This window comes from Oncorhynchus mykiss, chromosome 13 (assembly GCF_057628025.1).
Source record: "Oncorhynchus mykiss isolate SJ-2025 chromosome 13, ASM5762802v1, whole genome shotgun sequence".
NCBI lineage: Eukaryota > Metazoa > Chordata > Actinopteri > Salmoniformes > Salmonidae > Oncorhynchus > Oncorhynchus mykiss.
Window position 1 is genome coordinate 34,652,125 of NC_143034.1, and position 26,841 is coordinate 34,678,965.

The 26,841-nt window shown below is 41.2% G+C and overlaps 1 protein-coding gene across 1 annotated transcript; it reads left to right on the forward strand.

Moving 5' to 3' along the window:
- The first annotated feature begins 8,371 nt into the window (after positions 1-8,371).
- LOC118938249 (uncharacterized) lies at positions 8,372-18,479 on the forward strand. Its single transcript, XM_036940696.2, has 2 exons — positions 8,372-9,544; positions 15,449-18,479. Exons 1-2 carry the CDS (start codon positions 9,223-9,225, stop codon positions 16,411-16,413), a joined length of 1,287 nt encoding a protein of 428 aa, XP_036796591.1. The 5' UTR covers positions 8,372-9,222; the 3' UTR covers positions 16,414-18,479.
- Positions 18,480-26,841: the final 8,362 nt, after the last annotated feature.

Sequence of the window (26,841 nt, forward strand, 5' to 3'; positions counted from 1 at the left end):
GTTGTTAACAGAGTGTCCAAAGAATTATTTGACACACTGAACTCTATCAGAGAAGTAGTTGGTGAACCAGGCAATACATACGTCATGTAGATGTATATAATGAAAAGACTAGGTCTATACTGCTCCTACATTGTGTAACAAAAGTTTGGGGTCCGTAAGAAGTGTCCTTGTTTTTGAAAGAAAATCTATTTTTTTGTTCATTAAAATAACATCAAATTGATCAGAAATACAGTGTAGACATTGTTAATGTTGTAAATGACTATTGTAGCTGGAAACAACATATTTTTTATGGAATATCTACATAGGCATACAGAGGCCCATTATCAGCAACCATCACTCCTGTGTTCCAATGGCACGTTGTGTTAGTTATTCCAAGATGATAATTTTAAAAGATTAATTGATCAGTAGAAAACTCTTTTGCAATTATGTTAGCACAGCTGAAAACTGTTGTGCTGATTTAACAAAGCTTTTGTAAACAGTGTGTGGGCCTTGTTCATTAACAAAGCTTTTGTAAACAGTGCTGTTGCATAACAATCAGGCAGTAGAACAACAATAATCATCACCCTCTTGACCAATCTTCCCTCCCCTTAACATTGGGTAGGATTCAGACCCTGTCAGTGTGCCAGGTGGTCATTGGGTTTGATTCAGACCCTGTCAGTGTGCCAGGTGGTCATTGGGTTTGATTCAGACCCTGTCAGTGTGCCAGGTGGTCATTGGGTTTGATCCAGACCCTGTCAGTGTACCAGATGGTCATTGGGTTTGATTCAGATCTTGCCAGTGTACCAGGTGGACATTGGGTTTGATTCAGACCCTGCCAGTGTACCAGGTGGACATTGGGTTTGATTCAGACCCTGCCAGTGTACCAGGTGGACATTGGGTTTGATTCAGACCCTGCCAGTGTACCAGGTGGACATTGGGTTTGATTCAGACCCTGTCAGTGTACCAGGTGGACATTGGGTTTGATTCAGACCCTGCCAGCATGGCCAGAAATGTATTCCAAGGTCAGTAATTTATAACCACAGAAGCACCACAGACCTTTCATGCATGACTAAAAACAACTAAGTATTATATTTACTGCCATGGTCTAGTATGTCACCACCTCAGACACCATTCACAATGCTGGCTGAGGTACGAGTGAAACATGACATATTATTTTCTAACCGTTCACAATGCTGGCTGAGGTACGAGTAAAACATGACATATTATTTTCTAACCGTTCACAATGCTGGCTGAGGTACGAGTAAAACATGACATATTATTTTCTAACCGTTCACAATGCTGGCTGAGGTACGAGTGAAACATGACATATTATTTCCTAATTGTCAAAAAAATCCCCACTCCTTAATCAACTCTCACTGTTTAACCAGAATAACATGAGTTGTGTCCTTTAGACTTTTAGACTGTTAGTCCAAAATAATATTCAGCTACTTAGATGTCATGTTTTGTGATGTTATGGTCACTATAAGTAATCCTGAATCTAGTGAAATGCCTGGAGGGGATGTGTTCATTCATAACCCATCATTTATACCTGTTAATTCATAACCCATCATTTATACCTGTTAATTCATAACCCATCATTTATACCTGTTAATTCATAACCCATCATTTATCCCTGTTAATTCATAACCCATCATTTATTCCTGTTAATTCATAACCTATCATTCATTCCTGTTAGTTCATAACCCATCATTTATACCTGTTTGTTCATAACCCATCATTTATACCTGTTAATTCATAACCCATAATTTATACCTGTTTGTTCATAACCCATCATTTATACCTGCTAATTCATAACCCATCATTTATATGTGTTCATTCATAACCCATCATTTATACCTGTTAATTCATAACCCACCATTTATACCTGTTAATTCATAACCCATCATTTATACCTGTTAATTCATAACCCATCATTTATACCTGTTAATTCATAACCCATCATTTATCCCTGTTAATTCACAACCCATCATTTATACCTGTTAATTCATAGCCCATCATTTATACCTGTTAATTCACAACCCATCATTTATACCTTTTGCTCGAAAGGGGCGGTTCAGGCAGACTTGCACGCTCCCTGACCTTACTTCTTACTTGGCAGGAACTGATGGGGATCCATAATAAACCCCAGGAAGAGTAGCTGCTGCCTTGGCAAGAACTAATGGGGATCCAAAATAAACACCAGGAAGAATAGCTGCTACCTTGGGAGGAACTAATGGAGATCCATAATAATCCCCAGGACAAGTTGTTGCACACAGTTGGAACACAGTTATGTGATACTTGGTATAGAAAAGTCCAATCTTAGGAGAGTACATGAGAGGCACTATACTGTGTGTCTGCAGGTGTCTATCTTGTCAAAACCACTGATACAGGAGACCCAACACCCTCTGGCGGAATGGATCATTTCTACAGAGAAACCTAGATTCAAAGGCTTGTGTGTATTAGGTATATGTTGTGAAATTGTTTGATATTACTTGTTAGATATTACTGCACCGTCGGAACTAGAAACACAAGCATTTCACAACACCCGCAATAACATCTGCTAAACATGTGTATGTGACCAATAAAATGGAGGAGGAGAGGAGGTAGACTAGTGGTTAGAGGGGAGGTAGACTAGTGGTTAGAGGGGAGGTAGACTCGTGGTTAGAGAGGAGGTAGACTCGTGGTTAGAGAGGAGGTAGACTCGTGGTTAGAGAGGAGGTAGACTCGTGGTTAGAGAGTGTAGTATCTGGGATCTACATCGGTTTATATTAGTTACTGTGCTGTTACTAAGCAGTAATGCATTACGGCAGTGTTACTTTACTACACCTAATAGGAAATGCACATGCTCACTGGGGTGCCGCAAACTGTAGAGCACGAGGGGTTTTGACTAAACGAAAACTAACTGTACTCCCGTCTCCTGCCTGGTCATTTCTCCACAACACAAATATTACAGAGAGGAGGTAGACTCGTGGTTAGAGAGGAGGTTGACTCGTGGTTAGAGAGGAGGTAGACTCGTGGTTAGAGAGGAGGTAGACTCGTGGTTAGAGAGGAGGTAGACTCATGGTTAGAGAGGAGGTAGACTCGTGGTTAGCGAGGAGGTAGACTCGTGGTTAGCGAGGAGGTAGACTCGTGGTTAGCGAGGAGGTAGACTCGTGGTTAGAGAGGAGGTAGACTCGTGGTTAGAGAGGAGGTAGACTCGTGGTTAGAGAGGAGGTAGCCTAGTGGTTAGAGGAGGTAGACTAGTGGTTAGAGGGGGTAGACTAGTGGTTAGAGGAGGTAGACTAGTGGTTAGAGGAGGTAGACTAGTGGTTAGAGGAGGTAGACTAATGGTTAGTGACTAGTGGTTAGAGGAGGTAGACTAGTGGTTAGAGGAGGTAGCCTAGTGGTTAGAGGAGGTAGCCTAGTGGTTAGAGGAGGTAGCCTAGTGGTTAGAGGAGGTAGCCTAGTGGTTAGAGGAGGTAGACTAGTGGTTAGAGGAGGTAGACTAGTGGTTAGAGGAGGTAGACTAGTGGTTAGAGGAGGTAGACTAGTGGTTAGTGACTAGTGGTTAGAGGAGGTAGACTAGTGGTTAGAGGAGGTAGACTAGTGGTTAGAGGAGGTAGACTAGTGGTTAGAGGAGGTAGACTAGTGGTTAGTGACTAGTGGTTAGAGGAGGTAGACTAGTGGTTAGAGGAGGTAGACTAGTGGTTAGAGGAGGTAGACTAGTGGTTAGAGGAGGTAGACTAGTGGTTAGAGGAGGTAGACTTGTGGTTAGAGGAGGTAGACTAGTGGTTAGAGGAGGTAGACTAGTGGTTAGAGGAGGCAGACTAGTGGTTAGAGGAGGTAGACTAGTGGTTAGAGGAGGTAGACTAGTGGTTAGAGGAGGCAGACTAGTGGTTAGAGGAGGTAGACTAATGGTTAGTGACTAGTGGTTAGAGGAGGTAGACTAGTGGATCGAGGAGGTAGACTAGTGGTTAGAGGAGGTAGACTAGTGGTTAGAGGAGGTAGACTAGTGGTTAGAGGAGGTAGACTAGTGGTTAGAGGAGGTAGACTAGTGGTTAGGGGATGTAGCCTAGTGATTAGGGGAGGTAGCCTAGTGATTAGAGGAGGTAGCCTAGTGATTAGAGGAGGTAGCCTAGTGATTAGAGGAGGTAGCCTAGTGATTAGAGGAGGTAGCCTAGTGATTAGAGGAGGTAGCCTAGTGGTTAGAGGAGGTAGCCTAGTGGTTAGAGGAGGTAGACTAGTGGGTAGAGGAGGTAGACTAGTGGTTAAAGGAGGAAGACTAGTGGTTAGAGGAGGCAGACTAATGGTTAGAGACTAGTGGTTAGAGGAGGTAGACTAGTGGTTAGAGGAGGTAGACTAGTGGTTAGAGGAGGTAGACTAGTGGTTAGAGGAGGTAGAATAGTGGTTAGAGGAGGTAGACTAGTGGTTAGAGAGGAAGTAGACTAGTGGTTAGAGAGGAAGTAGACTAGTGATTGTGGGTTATATTTCTCAATACCAAATTCACTAAAAGAACACCTGAGAATACACACTGGAGGGAAATCTCACTGCTGCTCTGTGGGAAGATATTCAACTCTTCATCAGACCTTGAAATATATCAAAGAATTCACACGAGATACATTTTTAGACTATGATGGTAATTTTTCTACATCTAGCAGTCTAACTATACACCATAGAACACACAGGAGAGAAACCTCATAGCTGTGATCAATGTGATACGCTGATATTTAACAAAAAGTGACTAACTAAAAAATAGTTGTTACACTTACCACGTTGGTGACCCAGTTGAATCAAAATGAAACCCATCAAAATGTAGCTAGTTGTTTTCTACAAATTGTCCTCTAACCAGTGAAGTACACATTATTCCCAGATTCTGTGTGGTTTTTGAGCTGTTAGTTTTAACAGGATGTGCAACCTCATCTCCCTCCTTTTGCACAATTGATTTCAACGTGATATCGATGAGTGATGACAAATAAGTGTTGCATTCCTTTGTTTAGTGACCCTTACATTTAAATGCATCACTCCAAAATGAAGCTGACTGTCTTCTGCAGGTTGTCCTCTAACCAGTGAGGTAAAAGATATCTCCCATTTCCATGTGTTTTTTTAGTTGTGTTAGTTTCAACAGCATGTACAACCTGATTCGCCCCCAATTGATATCAGTGATTTGGTGCTTGTGCAGTTTATATGATTACTATTGTGGCAGATGTTTGTGTACATAGCACATTTTCTATTTAGGTTTTCAGTATATCACAAACTGTTTCTGCATATTGGTTATTGATTTGAAGACGTTAAAACTGTGTTTTGACATTGGGCTATCCCGCCTAGCAAAATGTAATTGAAAAGATGTTGACAATAAGACTATGCCTGACGTCCAATATAAGTTCACATTGTAGTTTTTGGCTCAGCACTGCACAGCTGATTCAAATTATCAACTCATCATCAAGCTTCAGGTGGTATTTATGTATTAATTTGCGATGCTATCCTTGATATGATCCTGTAATTGTCACATGTTACACATGCACATATGTGTGCCCATGCATCTATCAATCCAATGTTATCATGATTTGTTATCAGGGATATTATACTTTAGTAATCCACAATGACCTGGTGATGTAACAGTCTAATAATTACATTGTCTTCCATATTCCTAGATACCTTGTAACTGGAGATTCCTTCAAAACGATTTCCTACATTTACCGTGTAGGGCACTGCAAGGATGGGTGACTAGGGTCATCTGGGACTGCCTCCTGGAGGAATTCAGGTGTGTGAAGGCTACCTGTGTCCTGCGTAACTTCATGAGGATGGACACGAGGACCAGGATGGGTTCTGCAGCTCGCCGCCGTGTCCCAGAGGAGAAGTCTGCTGCTCTGCAGGATGTTTCAAGGATGGGGTCCAACAACGCAGCAAGAGAGGCAATCCGTGTGCAGGAGATCTTCACCTCCTACTTCTTCAAAGATGGTGCTGTTCCCTGGCAACACCTTAGACTACACTATGCACAACCAAAGGCTCTTTTAAGAGCCATTCACATTGCAATAAGAGTATTCTTCCATTTACTTAGCTATGTCACCTGCAGTTATTAAATTCACAGTTTCTCTCCCTAGGTAGGGTGCTGTTGTCTCCCTAGGTAGGGTTTGATGTCTGTGCAAAAAAAAACAAAACAGGGTATTTTAAATCACCCACATTGAAAAAATGTTGAACAATTAGACACCCTATAACCCACACCTACACACTCATGTATCAATCTGATTGATGGATTGTGTTGTGCAGTAAGCAGGTTCAGATGTATAACTGTGGCTCCTTCCACCTTCAAAGAATAGGCAAGAGGGCCAACCATGGAGAATAGTAAGACAGTTCATTATTTCTATAACTACGCTATATTGTTTGTCCTTGTGCGTCCGTTCATGTTTTTCAGCATAAAGTCCTCTGCAGCCACTTAGTGTGGTGTGGACACCAGGTGAGGCCACACACAGATTCCTGTTGAACACTGTCACTTTAACTACCTTATTTTCTCAATAACAGTCTCTCTCCTTCACTTCATCCCTCTCTCCCCTTCTCCCTAAATCCTCTAGGTTATATCAGCTGTGTCGGTGAACGCCTCCTGCATCTGAACTGGCTACAAGAGGGCACAGCATGATCAGAGGTGAGTGGTCACTTGGTCAGGTCAACAGGAAGTATTATTAAAGAGATGCTTTACATTGAAATACAGATAGAGATGCAGTAGTCCCAGAGTTAATGATTCAAGGTCAGTTTTGCATTTCACCTCCTGATTGATGACTAACAATGTTAGAATAAAAAATAAAAACACAAGGCTTAAACATGCTCTCTCTCTTCATCCGTCTCTCATCTGCAGGTATGTTTTGATGTGAGAGGATGCCAACCCCCAGTCCCATCATCGCCACCTCACCTGCTTTTAAGATAACCTTTGGGCTGATGAGACACTATTATGTAATTGTGATGAACTGAGACAATATTTAGGTAGCACTGTGATTCATTAATCACGTGCTGCCTTCCCTGCTCCTATGTTCTTACCTCTTTCCCTTTCTGTCTTTTACACCTCTCCTTCCACCTCTGTTCATATAATTCACAACAGATGTGCATTGAAGTACAGTTTGAACTTGTATTTATAACATTTGGATAATGAGCTTTTCAATAAAGCGTTCTCTACTGGTTGAAATGAAGTGTAATGTGATGAAATACTCCACCTATCCTGTGTTTATCAGATCAATGCAGATGAAGGGCATTAGATGTTGAGATGAACCAGTGTTAGAGTATTTACATGATGCATAGGAAGTGTAGTGTACTGTTTAACATAGTTCTGTATATATGAATTAACTAGTTAAATCCTGTTTCTAGTCTATTAGTTACAATGTGTAACCATTGATGTCACAGGACCAAGATTGGTAAATACTGTTGAAGTGTATAATTGTAATACATACATGCAGACACAGCATCATTCAAAGACTGGAATTTGATACTCCTGGTATTGGATATGACTGAAAAATAATCTCAAAGACATTCATACCTGAACAGCACCTTTATTTGCCAAGGTAGAGTACATGATCAGTGAATATATTAAATGTACAGGCTACAATGTGGGGATCTCATGCATGGTAATAACTACATGTATATATGACTTGCATCCTTGGCACGACATGATATTATATTCTACTCAATCCATAGGCTTCATTAATGTCATTCAGGCTGTTTTGAAGTTGATACAACTGGCTATGATAGCTGAGGTTCATAGCTAGGTTCTGAACTAATATGTATACCAAACGTTCGGGTCCATTACACAGATCGGCTAGATAGCTAGCTACACATCCATACAGTATCCAAACCAGTACAGCCTGGTTTGCTGGTTGTTTCAGGAGTCCCTAAAACAACCAGAATGACAATTTCATACTCATGTCACAACACCCATAAAGCTAGCCAGCTAAATCAAGATTTTCTTAAATTATCTTTATGATAAAAAAAAAAGCATAATCGTTTGTCTCTACATTAACTAACATTCCTGTCAACTGTACATGTTTTTGCATGATTTTTTTTATAACGTTATAATCCCTTACATTTGCTTCCATCCTAGTATTTCAGTCCGCCATCTTTGATCCAGTTCAGGTCTGTGTGGGGGTACCCCTCTCTCCTAGTATTTCAGTCCGCCATCTTTGATCCAGTTCAGGTCTGTGTAAGGGTACCCCTCTCTCCTAGTATTTCTGTCCGCCATCTTTGAGCCAGTTCAGGTCTGTGTAGGGGTACCCCTCTCTCCTAGTATTTCAGTCCGCCATCTTAGATCCAGTTCCGTTCTGTGTAGCGGTACCACTCTCTCCTAGTATTTCAGTCCGCCATCTTAGATCCAGTTCAGTTCTGTGTAGCGGTACCCCTCTCTCCTGGTATTTCAGTCCGCCATCTTAGATCCAGTTCCGTTCTGTGTAGCGGTACCCCTCTCTCCTTGTATATCAGTCCGCCATCTTAGATCCAGTTCAGGTCTGTGTAGGGGTACCCCTCTCTCCTAGTATTTCAGTCCGCCATCTTAGATCCAGTTCAGTTCTGTGTAGCGGTACCCCCCTCTCCTTGTATTTCAGTCCGCCATCTTAGCTCCAGTTCCGTTCTGTGTAGCGGTACCACTCTCTCCTCGTATTTCAGTCCGCCATCTTAGATCCAGTTCAGTGTAGCGGTACCCCTCTCTCCTTTTATTTCTGTCCGCCATCTTTGCTGAAGAAAGTCTAACAGTCACTCGTGCAGCAGCAGCCTCCCCCGGTCCCAGTGCAGGTCTGAAGAAGTTTAAGATGCGACGAAACGTTTGACGAAAAAAACTAATCGCATAAAAAAAATATTGACTGATATTTATTTATTTAGGGGGGGATAATGAACATTAAAGGCATGGCGACGTCTCTTATTTTTACCCTTTAACTTTTTGTCTGAAAATGTAATTTACATTTTACTCAACTGCGTTACCCACTCCAGGCAGCAGAGGGCGGTCTGCGACTTGAAGGCAATGATGCTGGTGTGACGTATAATCTAGTGGACGGAATGCTTCTTTCAACAGCAGCAACAGTTAGTCAGACACCTCGGTAGCTTGTTAGACAAAATAGACGAACCAATAAAGCTCTTTAGACGCTTTAGTGGATATTAGCCACTGTGTTTTAAACCCACTTCTGTCGTCTAGTTAGTTATCCGATTTAATTTCATATTTACGGTGTTGTTGTTATTAGTCAGCTAGCAGGCTGGTTAGGTTAGCATTAGCCTAGCTAGCTAGCATTCCAGACCATGAGTTCACTAAGCTACTCTCCTCCTGATAAAGAAGAGATGGTCTGCTGGACGGAGAAAGAGGGTCTGTGGCTGAACGTTGTCGTGAAAGAGGAGGAGGAAGAGGAGGATGTCACAATACAAAAACAAGTAGAGGATGTTACAGTGAAAGAAGAGAAAGACGTTACTGTGAAAGAAGAGGAAGACGCGTTCAGAGTGAAAGAGGAGGAGGATGTTACAGTAAAAGAAGAGCAAAGAGGGGGTTTTAGTGAGGCTGGATATCTGGGCCCGGTTTCCCAAACGTATCTTAAGGCATCCAATGAATGGACCCTGATTAAGACTAGTAAGTACTGTCTTAAATACAGAGGCACAAACTCTGCAGTTGTTGGAACTGATGTGTGGTGTTAAAGGGGAAATATGCAATAGCTACATCAATATTTAGACTTTTAAATTATGAATTTATAGCCATTGATTCTTGAAGAATATAATACATGCCTCATGAGCTTAGTTCAACTGTTATACCCCATCAGGACCACAAATAAGCTTTTTTTTTACTCCAATGGTTTACATTGTTTCTAAACAACACTGTATATCCTCAACATGGTTAAAACTATAATGTTGATATCGTGGATGGTTAGTCCTTGCATCCATAGGTCTGTCTATGAATTTGAGAGTAGTTACATTTCTCCAGCCCCATCATCTTTTCCCAAAACTGTTTGAACTGCAGATTGGTTGGTTGGTTGATTGTGTTTTTTTTTTTAACATAAACAAAATGTCAGCCCTGAGACTTGGTTTGGTAAACAGCTGAGAGAAGGAGAAATGTAACCACTCTCAAATTCATAGAGAAAGCTATTGAAGCAACCGTAACCCAAAACCTAGCGACCTCGTCAAGAAGTTAAGACATCTTGGCGTAACAGTCGCTGGACCCAGGTTTGGTTTCAGCTCATGGCGAAACATGCCTAGATTCATCCATGATGTCATAATGATACATAGATTCAATTACATTAATGAATTGTTTTGAAACGTTTGTTTTATACCCTTCTCAAAGTTGGTGCCTTGACGGATTTGTAAAAAACAGTTTGTCATAAAACACAATTTTTATTTATTTAAATGTAACCTTTGATTAACTAGGCAAGTCAGAAATCTTATTTACAATGACTGCCTTCCCCGGACAACGCCGGGCCTATGGGACTCCCGATCACGGCCGGTTGAGATACAGCCTGGATTCGAACCAGGGTGTCTGTAGTGACGCCTCAAGCACAGAGATGCAGTGTCTTAGACCGCTGCGCCACTCGTGAGCCCCAAAATCATTGCAAAATCATGTGCTGTCCCCAACTAAAATAAATCTTGGTCAACCAAGAGACATCTTTTTTTTTTTTACCAATCTCCCCATGTGTTTTAATAAAATCAACAATATGTACAGTGGGGAGAACAAGTATTTGATACACTGCTGATTTTGCAGGTTTTCCTACTTACAAAGCATGTAGAGGTCTGTAATTTCTATCATAGGTACACTTCAACTGTGAGAGACGTAATCTAAAACAAAAATCCATAAATTCACATTGTATGATTTTTAAGTAATTAATTTGCATTTTATTGCATGACATAAGTATTTGATCACCTACCAACCAGTAGGAATTCCGGCTCTCACAGACCTGTTAGTTTTTCTTTAAGAAGTCCTCCTGTTCTCCACTCATTACCTGTATTAACTGCACCTGTTTGAACTCGTTACCTGTATAAAAGACACCTGTTTTACCGAAGTTGACCGACTGAAAGGGAGTGTAACTTTATGACTATTGTTGGATTCGGGCTAAACTTTGAACATTGAGATATTAACGACATGATAGATCAGACGCAGAGTATATAAAGGAGTGAGATCTGAAGAAAGACAGAGTGGCTGTGGAATGTGCTGGGTGGATGGGAGGAGATCACAGGATTGCTGTAGGGGAAGCGGATGGACATCTGTGGATTAGGCGAAGGAATGATTGAGGTCAGGTCAGATCCCCTGAAAGGAGTAATAAGGGTTTAGTATCCTGTCACCCTCTTCCTGTGGAACCAGGAGATGTAAGGATTAGAGAGAAGGAGGGGTGTCCAAAGTGGGGTATATATACTTATGATGGTGAGAACATGTTTTTGTTTGAATTACAGCTGTAAAGACCCTTTGGGAAGAATTAAACTTGGTTAAGCTTCTCTAGTGTCCGTGAGTTATTTACTCTGAAAAATTAGAGCCTAACACTATAATTACTGTTCCCTGAAGGAGGGAAACAAGGTACAACACCTGTTTGGCCCCACTCCTTCCTGTGTTGGTGAAGAGCGGTATTAAATTTAAGGAATAAACCCGAGCCTCACGCTCATCACCTGCTCATCACTCCTCGCTGGAAGCGGGCTTCCAGTGAGGCGTGAATTTAATAGTATGTTGTACCTAGTTTCCTTACTTCGGGGAACAGTAGTTATAGTCATAACGTTACGCTTACCATATGATGAACTTAAATACGGGATCTTGCTGAGAGTTTTTTTCCTATTCTGAAATGCACTCGCTCCTTATGTTACACTGGGAAAACAGTTTTCATGGGCACAGGTATACTAAATAATTTCAGAATTTGCTAAATCCAATGGTTTTTAACTGAGAGTCATCTTGTAATCCAAGATGGCGTAGCAGTAAGACGTGTTTGTTGTAAATGTTATGTTTTTTTTTCGTCTTTTTTATATATATTGCAATATATTTCTCTCTTTTTCCATTTTTAAATGAAATATGCTTCCGGCAACTCGCCTCACCCAATGTGATATGGATCTGCTATTTTGTAGATCTTATAGTTAGAACCTCCATCAGCAGCTAGCCATCAGAAGCTAACCAGCTAATTAGCTACTAGCTATTTAGTCATTGTTAGCCACTGCTAGCGGTCTTGAACTTTTTAGCTCAGACACCAGCCGCTTTTAGCTTGGATAATACCTGCCAGTCTGCACAGCGCAATATCAACCCTGAGCATATCGGACTGTTTTTCTCCACTACCTCACCGTATTCCTGCCGTAAGCTCTGGACCATTACACCAGATAATCTGCCCATTCATCGCCATTTTACCTGTTGTTGTTGTCTTACCTGTTGTTTTAGCTAGCTCTCCCAATCAACACCTGTGATTGCTTTATGTCTCTCTAATGTCAATATCCCCTGTATACTGTTGTTTAGGGTAGTTATCATTGTTTTATTTTACTGCGGAGCCCCTTGTCCCACTCAACATGCCTCAGAGAACTCTTTTGTCCCACCTCCCACACATGAGCTGACCTCACCTAGCATAACTGGTGCCTCCAGAGATGCAACCAATCTTATCGTAAATCAATGCCTAGGTTTACCTTCACTGTACCCGCACCCTACCATACTGTACATTATGCCATGAATCTATCCTACCACGCCCAGAAATCTGCTCCTTTTATTCTCTGTTCACAACGCACTACAACCAGTTCTGATAGCCTTTAGCCATTCCCTCATCCTACTCCTCTGTTCCTCTGGGGATGTAGAGGTTAACCCAGGCCCTGTGTGTTCCCAGGTACTCTCAATTGTTGACTTCTGTAACCGTAGAAGCTTGGTTTCATGCATGTTAACGTCAGAAGCCTCCTCCCTAAGTTTGTTTTACTCACTGCTTTAGCACACTCTGTCAACCTTAATGTCCTTGCCATGTATGAATCCTGGCTTTGGAAGGCCACCAACAAACAAGGCCACCTGACATGTCCATCCCCAACTACAACATTTTCTGTCAAAATGAGAGGATTTGCAATCTACTGCAGAGATGGCCAGCAAAGTTCTATCATACTTTCCAGGTCTAAGCCAAAACAGTTCGAGCTTCTAATTTAAAAGATGAATCTCTCCAGAAATAAGTCTCTCACTGTTGCCGCCTGTTACAGACCCCCCTCAGCTCCCAGCTGTGCCTTGCACACCATATGTGAATTGATTGCCCCGCATCTATCTTCAGAGTTTGTTCTGTTAGGTGACCTAAACTGGGATATTCTTAACACCCCGGCCGTCCTACAATCCAAGCTAGATGCCCTCAATCTCATACAAGTTATCAAGGAACCCACCAGGTACAACCCTAAATCTGTAAACATGGGCACCCTCATAGATATTATCCTGACCAACTTGCCCTCCAAATACACCTCTGCTGTTTTCAATCAGGATCTCAGCGATCACTGCCTCATTGCCTGCATCCGTTATGGGTCCGCGGTCAAACGACCACCCCTCATCACTGTCAAACGCTCCCTAAAACAATTCTGCAAGCAGGCCTTTCTAATCGACCTGGCCCAGGTATCCTGGAAGGATATTGACCTCATCCCGTCAGAAGAGGATGCCTGGTTGTTGTTTAGAGGGTAATTTCCTTGCCACCTTAAATAAGCATGCCCCTTTCAAAAAATTTGTAACTAAGAACAGATATAGCCCTTGGTTCACTCTAGACCTGACTGCCCTCGACCAGCACAAAAACATCCCGTGGCGTACTGCACTAGCATCAAATAGTCCCCGCGATATGCACCTTTTCAGAGAAGTCAGGAACCAATACACACAGTCAGTTAGGAAAGCAAAGGCTAGCTTTTTCAAACAGAAATTTGCATCCTGTAGCACTAACTCCAAACAGTTTTGGGACAATGTATAGTCCATGGAGAATAAGAGCACCTCCTCCCAGCTGCCCACTGCACTGAGGCTAGGAAACACTGTCACCACCGATAACTCCACGATAATTGAGAATTTCAGTTAGCATTTCTCTATGGCTGGCCATGCTTTCCTCCTGGCTACCCCACCCCGACCAACAGCTCCCCACCCCCCGCAGCTACTTGCCCAAGCCTACCCACCTTCACCCAAATCCAGATATCTGATGTTCTGAAAGAGTTGCAAAACCTGGACCCGTACAGATCAGCTGGGTTAGACAATCTGGACCCTCTCTTTCTAAAATGATCTGCCGTCTGACTAGCATCACTACCCTGGACGATTCTGACTTATTATTTGGTATTTGGTACTTGGTATTTGTTGTTGTCCACATATTCTAATGTGTCTGGTTAGACTGTATATCTCACTGGTCATTCCCAAAGCCAACACCTACTTGGGCCGCCTTTCCTTCCAGTTCTCAGCTACCAATGACTGGAACGAATTGCAAAAATCGCTGAAGTTGGAGACCTATATCTCCCTCACTAACTTTAAGCATCAGCTATCTGAGCAGTTTACTGATCGCTGCAGCTGAACACAGCCCATCTGTAAATAGCCCATCCAGCTGCCTACCTCATCCCCGTGTTTTTCTTTTTTTGCTCTTGTCACACCAGTATTTCTACTTGCACATCATCATCTGCACATCTATCACTCCAGTGTTAATTTACTAAATTGTAATTACTTCGCTACTATGGCCTATTTATTGCATTTCCTCCTTACTCCATTTGCACACACTGTATATAGATTTTTCTATTGTGTTATTGACTGTATGTTTGTTTATCCCACGTGTAACTCTTGTTTTTTGTCACACTGCTTTGCTTTATCTTGGCCAGGTCACAGTTGTAAATGGGAACTTGTTCTCGACTAGCCTACCTGGTTAAATAAAGGTGAAATAAAAAATGTAATCTTAACTTTATTGACAACACCCAAATTGATACTGTCATTAACGCGGTTCTTCAATAATTACACATAATTCATAATACTGTAGGAAACATTATATTAAGCAGGACATTCAAACGAGCCTCACAATTATAATCCAAAGTAGTGTGAAATGTACTCATAAGCAACCTGGAAATGGAGTTTTCCCCCATTCACATTCAGAATACATTGTGAAAAACAAATCTTTGCTCACCATTTTTGCTCCAGGCAGATATAGTACATCCATAACTATCGGTTTCCTCATTACCAGATATACTACATCCATAACTATCGGTTTCCTCATTAGCAGGGAGGAGTTTCTGCAATCAAATTGCCCTCGTGCCGCAATTTTAGCAAACACAGAAATGTGCCTATATTGGAGACCAAAAGTCGTCTGGCACACTGCTTAGAGATTCAGCAACATGAATATCTTATTTCTACCCTACAATCATTGATGTCACTACTAATGTGAAAACAAGACAAAATATGACTTCTTGCTCATTTTAAGACAATTGTCAAATAATTTTGACATTCAGACATCAATTGTTGTATAACATCATGGCTACGCTGTTGGCATCACCTTTTACAATGGATTACCGCTGTTGTGAGCCTTTAATCATCTGTCTGACTTTGTTGTTCACACAGGAGAGAGAAGTGACTATCGTGGATCCTCTGGGGAGCCTCAACAACCTCATGATGCTGACGAGGCAGAGAAGAGTCTCTCCAGATCAGAACACCTCAATAAACACCTGCAGAGATCCACAGGGAAGAGAACTCACTGCTGCTCTGACTGTGGGAAGAGATTCACCTCATCAGGCATTAACATTCATCAGGGAACACACACAGGAGAGAAAAGTTATAGCTGTGTTCAATGTGGGAAGAGTTTTGGTCAATCTTCCCAGCTGACTCACCAGGGAACACACACAGGAGAGAAACCTTACAGCTGTGTTCAATGTGGGAAGAGTTTTGGTCGATCTTGCCATCTGACTCAACACCAGAGAACACACACAGGAGAGAAACCGTATAGCTGTGTTCAATGTGGGAAGAGTTTTGGTCAATCTTTCCATCTGACTCAACACCAGAGAACACACACAGGAGAGAAACCTTATAGCTGTGGTCAATGTGGGAAGAGTTTTGGTAGATCTGGAGTGCTGATAGTACACCAGAGAACACACACAGGAGAGAAACCTTATAGCTGTGTTCAATGTGGGAAGTGTTTTGGTCAATCTTTCCATCTGACTCAACACCAGAGAACACACACAGGAGAGAAATCGTATAGCTGTGGTCAATGTGGGAAGAGTTTTGGTGGATCTGGAGTTTTGACAGTACACCAGAGAACACACACAGGGGAGAAACCTTACAGCTGTGATCAATGTGGGAAGAGTTTTGCTACATCTAGCACTCTGACTCTACACCAAAGAATACACACAGGAGAGAAACCTTATAGCTGTGATCAATGTGGGAAGAGTTTTGTTCAATCTGGCCATCTGGTATCACACCAGAGAACACACACAGGAGAGAAACCTTTTAGCTGTGATCAGTGTGACAAGAGATACTTTGATGAAAGATCTCTGATCAAACATCAGAAAATACATGCAGTTATTTCGTGATATCAATTAAAAAATGTCACAATGTAGAATGTTTTAACATTATAGTAGGAGTATTTTAAGGAATTTCACAATGTAGAAACCTAAACGTTTGCCCCATACAATATATTTCAGCGTGATATGGATATTAGCCTTGGGAAAAATCCAGGCTCTGAATTGAAAAAGTACTATTTATGCGATTTAACAAAAAGTGACTAACACAAAAAGAGCTGTGTTACACTTACCACGTTGGTGACCCACTTGAATCAATATGCAACACTTCAAAATGTAGCTCGCTGTTTTCTACAAATTGTCCTCTAACCAGTGATGTACACATTATTACCAGATTCCGTGTGGTTTTTGAGCTGTTAGTTGTAACAGGACGTGCAACCTCATCTCCCTCCTCTCGGCACAATTGATTTCAACATGATATTGATGAGTGATGACAAATAAGTGTTGCGTTCCTTTGTTTAGCGACCCTTAAATTTAAATGCATCACTCCAAAATGTAGCTGACTGTCTTCTGCAGGTTGTCCTCTAACCAGTGTGTTTTCCATGTTTTTTTCTAGTTGTTAGTTTCAACAGCACGAACAACCTGATTTTCCCCCTAATTGATATCAGTGATTTATTGCTACTTGTCAAAACAACGGCGTTCCTGGTGCTTGTTTAAAAAAAGTTATATGATTATTGTGGTGGACGTTTGTGTATATAGCACATGTTATGTTTAGGTTTTCAATTTATCCCAAACTGTTTCTGCACATTGGTTATTGATTTATTTATTGATTTGGACATTGGGATATCCCACCTAGCAAAATGTAATTGAAAAGACGTTGAAAATAAGACTATGCAACCAAATACTTTATTTATTTTTTTACATTTCATGAAATATTTAGTAATGATAATTATTCATGCAACCAACTGACAATTTTTTGGTACAATTATATTGACATTGTTGCCCTGCTTAAAGAATATCAGGGTTAATTCTCATATGTGCCAAACCAAATGTACTAGAGCATGACATTGGGGACTGGGTCCCGATCCAACAACATACCTTATCTATTGAACCCTGAAAAGAGAGAAGTTCTGCAGTGAGGTGTAAAGTTACTACGGATATTGCAGGAGTTTCCCCTTGAAATAAAACATCTCTGTGGTAAGGACAACTTGGTTGCTGTTTGTCTCAAGGGTGGGCAGTGGAAAAGTTTTGTGTTTTGCATTTAGCCAGTGCGTTGCCATTTATTTTGACTGCACATTTTTCCGTATTGGAGATGAGTTTTGTTTGGGCTCGTTCCAAGGGGACGAGAGTTCCCGACGCTAGTGAGTTTTTTAGGAAGACAACAGTTCTAGACACTAGTAAGTTTTAGGGTTTTTTTTTTCTTGTTTTTAATTTTTCACAGCCAGTGTTTATATTGGTGAAGTTGGAGCATTGTAGTTGATTATAATGTGAAATGGAAGTGGTTTTCTGTTGGTGGTAAGCATTCTCTTAAGGGGGAAGGTGTTTTTGTTTTTCCATTTATGGGCAGATTTAGTGGGTGTCTTCTATGTCCCAGTTGTTGTTACTAGTCAACTTTGAGTGGACACTGAGAGCAAAACTGAAACATTATGTTATAATACTTTTATTATATCAAATGGTTGTTTTATGCAACAGAATAGAGGGTTCTTATAACTATTGTGTCTACTGAGGATGGGCCTCTGGGAGAAACACTGACAGGAGATTTACAATGTCTTTTGGGTGATAAAACCTAAAGAGACCACATTCCAGAGCATGAGTTAATGTTTCTGTTCTATATGGTACCAGGGAGAGATGACCTCAGGGTTAGACCCTGGACTCTACACAAATAGTACTCTTTTTACAGCAGATACTGTCTGCTGAGAAGCAAATCTTAATATTGTGACCCATTTTATACTTCTCTTGTTTGTCATGTAGATTGAAAGGGGTGTGTCTTGGCTGTAAAAGACCTATGAATCATCTGGGGGTGATTCGTCGACCAGCCATCATTATCGTAGAGCACTCAATTGATTCACTTTATATGTGTGCGTTGTCTTGACCTGCTCCCTTATTATTAAGCAAATAAAGATTTAGTTCAAGTATAACTCTGACTTGAGTGATACATTGGTCACCTCATTTGATATCAAAGAAATCAACAACCACGTTTGGCGATGGGGACGTGAATCTTGACTTGGTGACTGACGACCTGGCTAAATGGTGCACGAGAGATCCCTCTAACTTGGGATCTCAGGGAGACCACACTTCGGGAACGGAGCAGATGAACCCACCTTTGATCTGAGTGGATACCACAACTCAAACCTAGTTTTTTAAAAAAGAAAGAGGTGAGTGAAACACGCAATGTGTAGTTTTTAGAAAAGCCTCATAGGCTCTGAGTGTGTATTCCTGTGTGGAGGTGTAAACAGGGCCCAGTCAGGAGGCTCTGAGGGTGAGTCAGCTATCTGTGTGAACTGGATGAAAACTAGAATCTGTGTTTACTAGTTACCATTTATGATATAGTAGAAGATAGGATGGTGCACCTGTAATTGTTTTAAATCTGGAACCCATTTTAGAAGTATTGAAAGATGTAAATGTATGAGTTACATTATCCTAGAAACTAACCATGAGATAGAAATGTGAAAATATTCCTGCAGGTTAAAATATTGTTGAAAAACAACTAACTGATTAGGTATGTTAGGGAATAGCATTGTGTGACTGTGATATGAGAGTTGTGTGACTGATATGAGAGCTCGGAGCTCTATAGTTCCTCACAGATCTATAGTTCCTCACAGATCTATAGTTCCTCACGGAGATCTATAGTTCCTCACGGAGATCTATAGTTCCTCACGGAGATCTATAGTTCCTCACGGAGATCTATAGTTCCTCCTAGAGATCTATAGTTCCTCCTAGAGATCCATAGTTCCTCCTAGAGATCCATAGTTCCTCACAGAGATCTATAGTTCCATAGTTCCTCACAGAGATCTGTAGTTCCTCACAGATATCTGTAGTTCCTCACAGAGATCTGTAGTTCCTCACATAGATCCGTAGTTCCTCCTAGAGATCCGTAGTTCCTCCTAGAGATCCATCCGTAGTTCCTCCTAGAGATCCATCCGTAGTTCCTCCTAGAGATCCATCCGTAGTTCCTCCTAGAGATCCATCCGTAGTTCCTCCTAGAGATCCATCCGTAGTTCCTCCTAGAGATCCATCCGTAGTTCCTCCTAGAGATCCATCCAGATCCATCCGTAGTTCCTCCTAGAGATCCATCCGTAGTTCCTCCTAGAGATCCATCCGTAGTTCCTCCTAGAGATCCATCCGTAGTTCCTCCTAGAGATCCATCCGTAGTTCCTCCTGGAGATCCATCCGTAGTTCCTCCTGGAGATCCATCCGTAGTTCCTCCTGGAGATCCATCCGTAGTTCCTCCTGGAGATCCATCCGTAGTTCCTCCTGGAGATCCATCCGTAGTTCCTCCTGGAGATCCATCCGTAGTTCCTCCTAGAGATCCATCCAGATCCATCCGTTGTTCCTCCTAGAGATCCATCCGTAGTTCCTCCTGGAGATCCATCCGTAGTTCCTCCTGGAGATCCATCCGTAGTTCCTCCTGGAGATCCATCCGTAGTTCCTCCTGGAGATCCATCCGTAGTTCCTCCTGGAGATCCATACGTAGTTCCTCCTGGAGATCCATCCGTAGTTCCTCCTGGAGATCCATCCGTAGTTCCTCCTAGAGATCCATCCGTAGTTCCTCCTGGAGATCCATCCGTAGTTCCTCCTGGAGATCCATCCGTAGTTCCTCCTGGAGATCCATCCGTAGTTCCTCCTGGAGATCCATCCGTAGTTCCTCCTGGAGATCCGTAGTTCCTCCTGGAGATCCATCCGTAGTTCCTCCTGGAGATCCGTAGTTCCTCACGGAGATCTATAGTTCCATAGTTCCTCCTAGAGATCTGTAGTTCCTCCTAGAGATCCGTAGTTCCTCCTAGAGATCCATAGTTCGCAACGGAGATCTCTATAGTTCCCAATGGAGATCTCTATAGTTTCCAACGGAGATCTCTATAGTTCCTCACGGAGATCTCTATAGTTCCTCACGGGGAGATCTATAGTACCATAGTTCCTCACGGAGATCTATAGTACCATAGTTCCTTCTAGAGATCCATAGTTCCCCACGGAGATCTCTATAGTTCCTCACGGAGATCTCTATAATTCCTCACGGAGATCTCTGTAGTTCCTCACCGAGATCTCTATAGTTCCTCACGGAGATCTCTATAGTTCCTCACCGAGATCTATAGTTCCATAGTTCCTCACGGAGATCTATAGTTCCTCACGGATCGATAGTTCCATAGTTCCTCACAGAGATCTATAGCTCCTCACAGATCTATAATTCCTCCTAGAGATCCATATTTCCTCCTAGAGATCCCTATAGTTCCTCCTAGAGATCTCTATAGTTCCTCCTAGAGATCTCTATAGTTCCTCCTAGAGATCTCTATAGTTCCTCACAGAGATCTCTATAGTTCCTCACAGAGATCTCTATAGTTCCTCACAGAGATCTCTATAGTTCCTCACGGAGATCTCTATAGTTCCTCACAGAGAAATATGCCTAGTCAGATGATTGATATGTGGATAATAAGCTTTGATAAAACGTTATCTTGGGGTTCCGTTCCTTCACTGCCATCATAGAAGATTGCGGGATGGTAGTTTAGAAAGCAGCGGAAAGTCTATAGTTCCTGGGAGGCTTGATTTTTGCCGTGGTCTGTGGGAGGTTAGAGAACCATTGACGATCCGGTCATTGTCCGGGAAACAAAAGCATATTTTTTTTTGTTTCCGCTGGGAGTATGTTTGGAGAGCTGCTTCGTAGCTATGGACTGTCCTTGAAAAAGCAAATGGAATGTTTTTCGTGAGAACCTAAGAATTTCTTACGTTTTATATGGATTCTGTGAATATATGATAAATTGTATGTGTGTATAATCGATTACTAGAGAATTGATCAAGTAATACTGGGAATATAATTAGATACAATTTTAACAACCCATATGTAGATGAATGTAGGTCTTGAGTTGGTATCTTTAATGGATCATTTGATAAAGTTGAGGTTTAAGCATTATTAAACGGTCTACAAAGTCTGGGCAGTTGTCTCAGAAACTGATGGGAGTGTATCTACTTTAGGGTAAGTTACCCTAACGATGTAATTATAAAACGCTTATTGGATTTTCTTCCCAGTATGAGCGGAGTTGCTAGATGTATTGAATAAACCTTTTTCCATAAAGTTAGTGAACCAAGGTGGCTGACTAGCTGTTGATGTTGAAGCGTCCCGTCCACTAGATTATACATCACAGTGGCAGAATCACCTGAAAGACGGACATCGCCATCTGCTGACTGTAGTTTGTATCGCAGTTGAGAAAATACTGACACAAAGCGACTGCCCCTAAAAACCAACAACTCCGTTTGAAAACGGGCAATGTAGCATCAGAAACATTTATTATAGTGTAAAAATGTACTACAAAGTGTAGCTAAATATAATAACTTTGGTCATACCCACTCAGCACGTGACGTCGAATTATAGGCGATATCAGGTCTGTCTGTTGTGGCCGCTTTTTCGCCCCAAATTAGCCATCCCAAATTGGGCTGTGTATAACAATGTAAATGTCTCTTGGACAAGGTGACTTTTATCAATATACACTCTAAAAAGTAAATGTTCCTGGAGTATCCTTTAGGGGTTCTTCAAATTGAAACTGTGGGAACCCCTAAATGTTATTCTTTGAAGAACATTTTGGGGTTCATTTTTTAAACTTGCCATCTTTATGAACGGCCTTGGTAACTCCACCCCAACTTCTCTTATCCCCATAACACAGTAACTTAAGAACATAAGTGTTTTTCTGACATTTTTGGGAAATTTAAGGGAAAATAAAAAACACAGCCCTATCAGAGCCCCAAGTCCCATGGAGACGTCCTCGAGGGCGGGAATGTTCTCCCCATCAAAGGACAGCGGGATTTCACTCTCATATCCATTCCCTGGACTTGATTCATTTCTGAGAACATCTGAAAAGATAATTTGCACACATTTGTATGCTAATAGATTTCAGTTTGTATTGACTGCTATGCAGGTTAAATGTACACTTCAAATGCAGCTGTCCTACAACATATCTGAAACTTCTTCTTGATCCCAATTGCATTGTGTCCATGTTCTGTCCTATAAGAATTTCAAAGGAAGAGAAAATGTGTCAAATAATAGTCTAACAAGCATTAAAACACGCATATATATACATATATATATACATACATACATACAGTGGGGCAAAAAAGTATTTAGTCAGCCACCAGTTGTGCATGTTCTCCCACTTAAAAATATGAGAGAAGCCTGTCATTTTCATCATAGGTACACTTCAACTATGACAGACAAAATGAGGAAAGAAAAATCCAGAAAATCACATTGTAGGATTTTTATTTCATTTATTTGCAAATTATGGTGGAAAATAAGTATTTGGTCACCTAAAACAAGCAAGATTTCTGGCTCTCACAGACCAGTAACTTCTTCTTTAAGAGGCTCCTCTGTCCTCCACTCGTTACCTGTATTAATGGCACCTGTTTGAACTTGTTATCAGTATAAAAGACACCTGTCCACAACCTCAAACAGTCACACTCCAAACTCCACTATGGCCAAGACCAAAGAGCTGTCAAAGGACACCAGAAACAAAATTGTAGACCTGCACCAGGCTGGGAAAACTGAATCTGCAATAGGTAAGCAGCTTGGTTTGAAGAAATCAACTGTGGGAGCAATTGTTAGGAAATGGAAGACATGCAAGACCACTGATAATCTCCCTCGATCTGGGGCTCCACGCAAGATCTCACCCCGTGGGGTCAAAATGATCACAATAACGGTAAGCAAAAATCCCAGAACCACACGGGGGAGAGCTGCAGAGAGCTGGGACCAAAGTAACAAAGCCTACCATCAGTAACACACTACGCCGCCAGGGACTCAAATCCTGCAGTGCCAGACGTGTCCCCCTGCTTAAGCCAGTACATGTCCAGGCCCGTCTGAAGTTTGCTAGAGAGCATTTGGATGATCCAGAAGAAGATTGGGAGAATGTCATATGGTCAGATGAAACCAAAATAGAACTCAACTCGTCGTGTTTGGAGGACAAAGAATGCTGAGTTGCATCCAAAGAACACCATACCTACTGTGAAGCATGGGGGTGGAAACATCATGTTTTGGGGCTGTTTTTCTGCAAAGGGACCAGGACGACTGATCAGTGTAAAGGAAAGAATGAATGGGGCCATGTATCATGAGATTTTGAGTAAAAACCTCCTTCCATCAGCAAGGGCATTGAAGATGAAACGTGGCTGGGTCTTTCAGCATGACAATGATCCCAAACACACTGCCTGGGCAACGAAGGAGTGGCTTCGTAAGAAGCATTTTAAGGTTGTTGAAGGAATTTAATTCCTCTGTTTTAATTCCCAATTAAAATTAAACACTCTGTCAATTCATAAGGATTTGTAAGACCCTTATTTTATAGGAATGGACAGAGTCCCGGTCTTAAAGTCAAGTAACAGCCTTTATTCAAGAGAGTACTGAGTTCATACACATTTTACCACAGGTTATAAACTGAAAATGACGTCAGCGTTTTCTAAATGTTCCGTCTCTTCTTGACACTGGTAGAAAGGCCCTATAGCTCTCAAGCCTTCCCTCCTCGCCTAGAGCCAAGGTCAGTCAGTGTAGATAAGCATTCTAGACAGTCTGGAGATAGTTCATTCATTTGTACCAAGGAACAGACCGTCATTGTACTAAACTCCCGACTACATTCACTACATTATATTCAATACTGGGAGCAAGAGAGAAAATTCATACATGTACAGTAGCATAACAGTATTCTGACTAAAACATCCTGATTGAAATGTATACATAATTAGTCATTATAGATCAAAAAAATTCCCTTAACCTTTCTGATCTCCCCATCCCGGATCCGGGATCGTGAATACAGACTCAAGCTCATTACCATAACGCAACGTTAACTATTCATGAAAATCGCAAATGAAATGAAATAAATATGCTAGCTCTCAAGCTTAGCCTTTTGTTAACAACACTGTCATCTCAGATTTTCAAAATATGCTTCTCAACCATTGCAAAACAAGCATTTGTGTAACAGTATTGATGGCTAACGTAGCATTTAGCATTAGCATTCAGCTGGCAACATTTACACAAAAAAACAGAAAAGCATTCAAATAAAATCATTTACCTTTGAAGAACTTCAGATGTTTTCAATGAGGAGACTCTCAGATAGCAAATGTTCAGTTTTTCCTGAAAGATTATTTGTTTAGGACAAATCGCTCCGTTTTCTGCGTCACGTTTAGCTATGAAAAAACCCCTGTATCCAGGATTGTGTAAATCTATCAGCAAGCTCATTAGCATAACACAACGTTAACTATTTATGAAAATCGCAAATGAAATGAAATAAATATGCCATCTCTCAAGCTTAGCCTTTTGTAAACAACACTGTCATCTCAGATTTTCAAAATATGCTTCTCAACCATAGGAAAACAATCATTTGTGTAAAAGTAGCTAGCTAGCGTTAGCATTTCGCGTTAGCATTTAGCGTTAGCATTAGCGTTAGCATCCAGCACGCAACATTAACAAAAACATAAAAGCCTTCAAATAAAATCATTTACCTTTGAAGAACTTCTGATGTTTTCAATGAGGATACTCTCAGTTAGATAGCAGATGCTCAGTTTTTCCAAAAAGATTCCTTGTGTATTAGAAATAGCTCCGTTTTATACATCACATTTGGCTACCAAAAAAAATCCCCAAATTCAGTCCTCAAAACGCGAACTTTTTTCCAAATTAACTCCATAATATCGACTGAAAACATGGCAAACGTTGTTTAGAATCAATCATCAAGGTGTTTTTCACATATCTCTTCATTGATACATCGTTCTTGGACACATGCTTTCTCCCCTGAATCAAATGGTAAAGTAGAAGCAGCTGGCAATTGCGCACCGAATTCGACGCAGGACACCAGGCGGACACTTGGAAAATGTAGTCTCTTATGGTCAATCTTCCAATGATATGCCTACAAATACGTCACAATGCTGCTAAGACCTTGGGCGAACGACAGAAAGTGTAGGCTCATTCGTTGCGCAATCACAGCCATATAAGGAGAGAATGGAAAACAGAGCTTCAGAAATTCTGCTAATTCCTGGGTGATGCATCATCTTGGTTTTGCCTGTAGAATGAGTTCTGGGGCACTTACAGACAAAATCTTTGCAGATTCTGAAACTTCAGAGTGTTTTCTTTCCAAAACTGTCAAGAATATGCATAGTCGAGCATCTTTTCGTGACAAAATATCGCGCTTAAAACGGGAACGTTTTTTATCCAAAAATGAAATAGCGCCCCTAGAGCTCTAACAGGTTTAACAAAGGTCCTGGAGTGGCTTAGCCAGTCTCCAGATCTCAACCCCATAGAAAATCTTTGGAGGGAGTTGAAAGTCCGTGTTGCCCAGCAACAGCCCCAAAACATCACTGCTCTAGAGGAGATCTGCATGGAGGAGTGGGCCAAAATACCAGCAACAGTGTGTGAAAACCTTGTGAAGACTTACAGAAAACGTTTGACCTCTGTCATTGCCAACAAAGGGTATATAACAAAGTATTGAGAAACTTTTGTTATTGACCAAATACTTATTTTCCACCATAATTTGCAAATAAATTCATTAAAAATCCTACAATGGGATTTTCTGGAAAAAAATGCTAATTACAGGCCTCTGTCATCTTTTTAAGTGGTGGAACTGGCTGACTAAATACTTTTTTGCCCCACTGTGTGTGTGTGTGTGTGTATATATATATATATATATTAAATAAATATTGAAAGATAAATGGCAATGACATACAATGTAATGTAAAATAGAAGAATATATTGGAGAAAGCACCAGCCAATACAGTACTGCCATACAGCCTAATATCACATTTCAAGATCTTCGTACACAAATTGAAAGATTTGAAGATTTGACTTGAAAGATTACACACAACATTTTGCTGCGTGGCAATACTGTGTTTGGATTCTGAAGGGCATTTATACAAAAGAGGTAGTCTAGACACTGTATTAATACCATTATGCAATTGAACAGCTACCATCTAAGATATTAATTTCCCTTCATAAGGGGGGTGGACATGCAACGTCTCCAAAATGGGACAGTATTGTACATGTAATGTTTCCAAAATGGGACAGTATTTTACATGTAATGTTTCCAAAATGGGACAGTATTGTACATGTAATGTTTCCAAAATGGGACAGTATTGTACATGTAATGTTTCCAATATATGGGAAAGAATATAGTTCAGGAAATAATCCAAACCTAGTTCTGCCTAGTTAGGACATAACGTTATCTAGCTAGATAACGGTACTGTACTGTAGCTCATACAACGCCGACGGTCAAACCCGGCTTTCTAATATTTACCTTAATTAACTATAGTAACGTTATGGAAGATATTCAC

Bases quoted from the DNA above. Each gene is read 5' to 3' on its own strand.
- LOC118938249 (XM_036940696.2), top strand. From the start codon at position 9,223: ATGAGTTCACTAAGCTACTCTCCTCCTGATAAAGAAGAGATGGTCTGC. The intron at 9,545-15,448 runs GTAAGTACTGTC...TTGTTCACACAG, and splicing joins ATGGACCCTGATTAAGACTA to GAGAGAGAAGTGACTATCGT.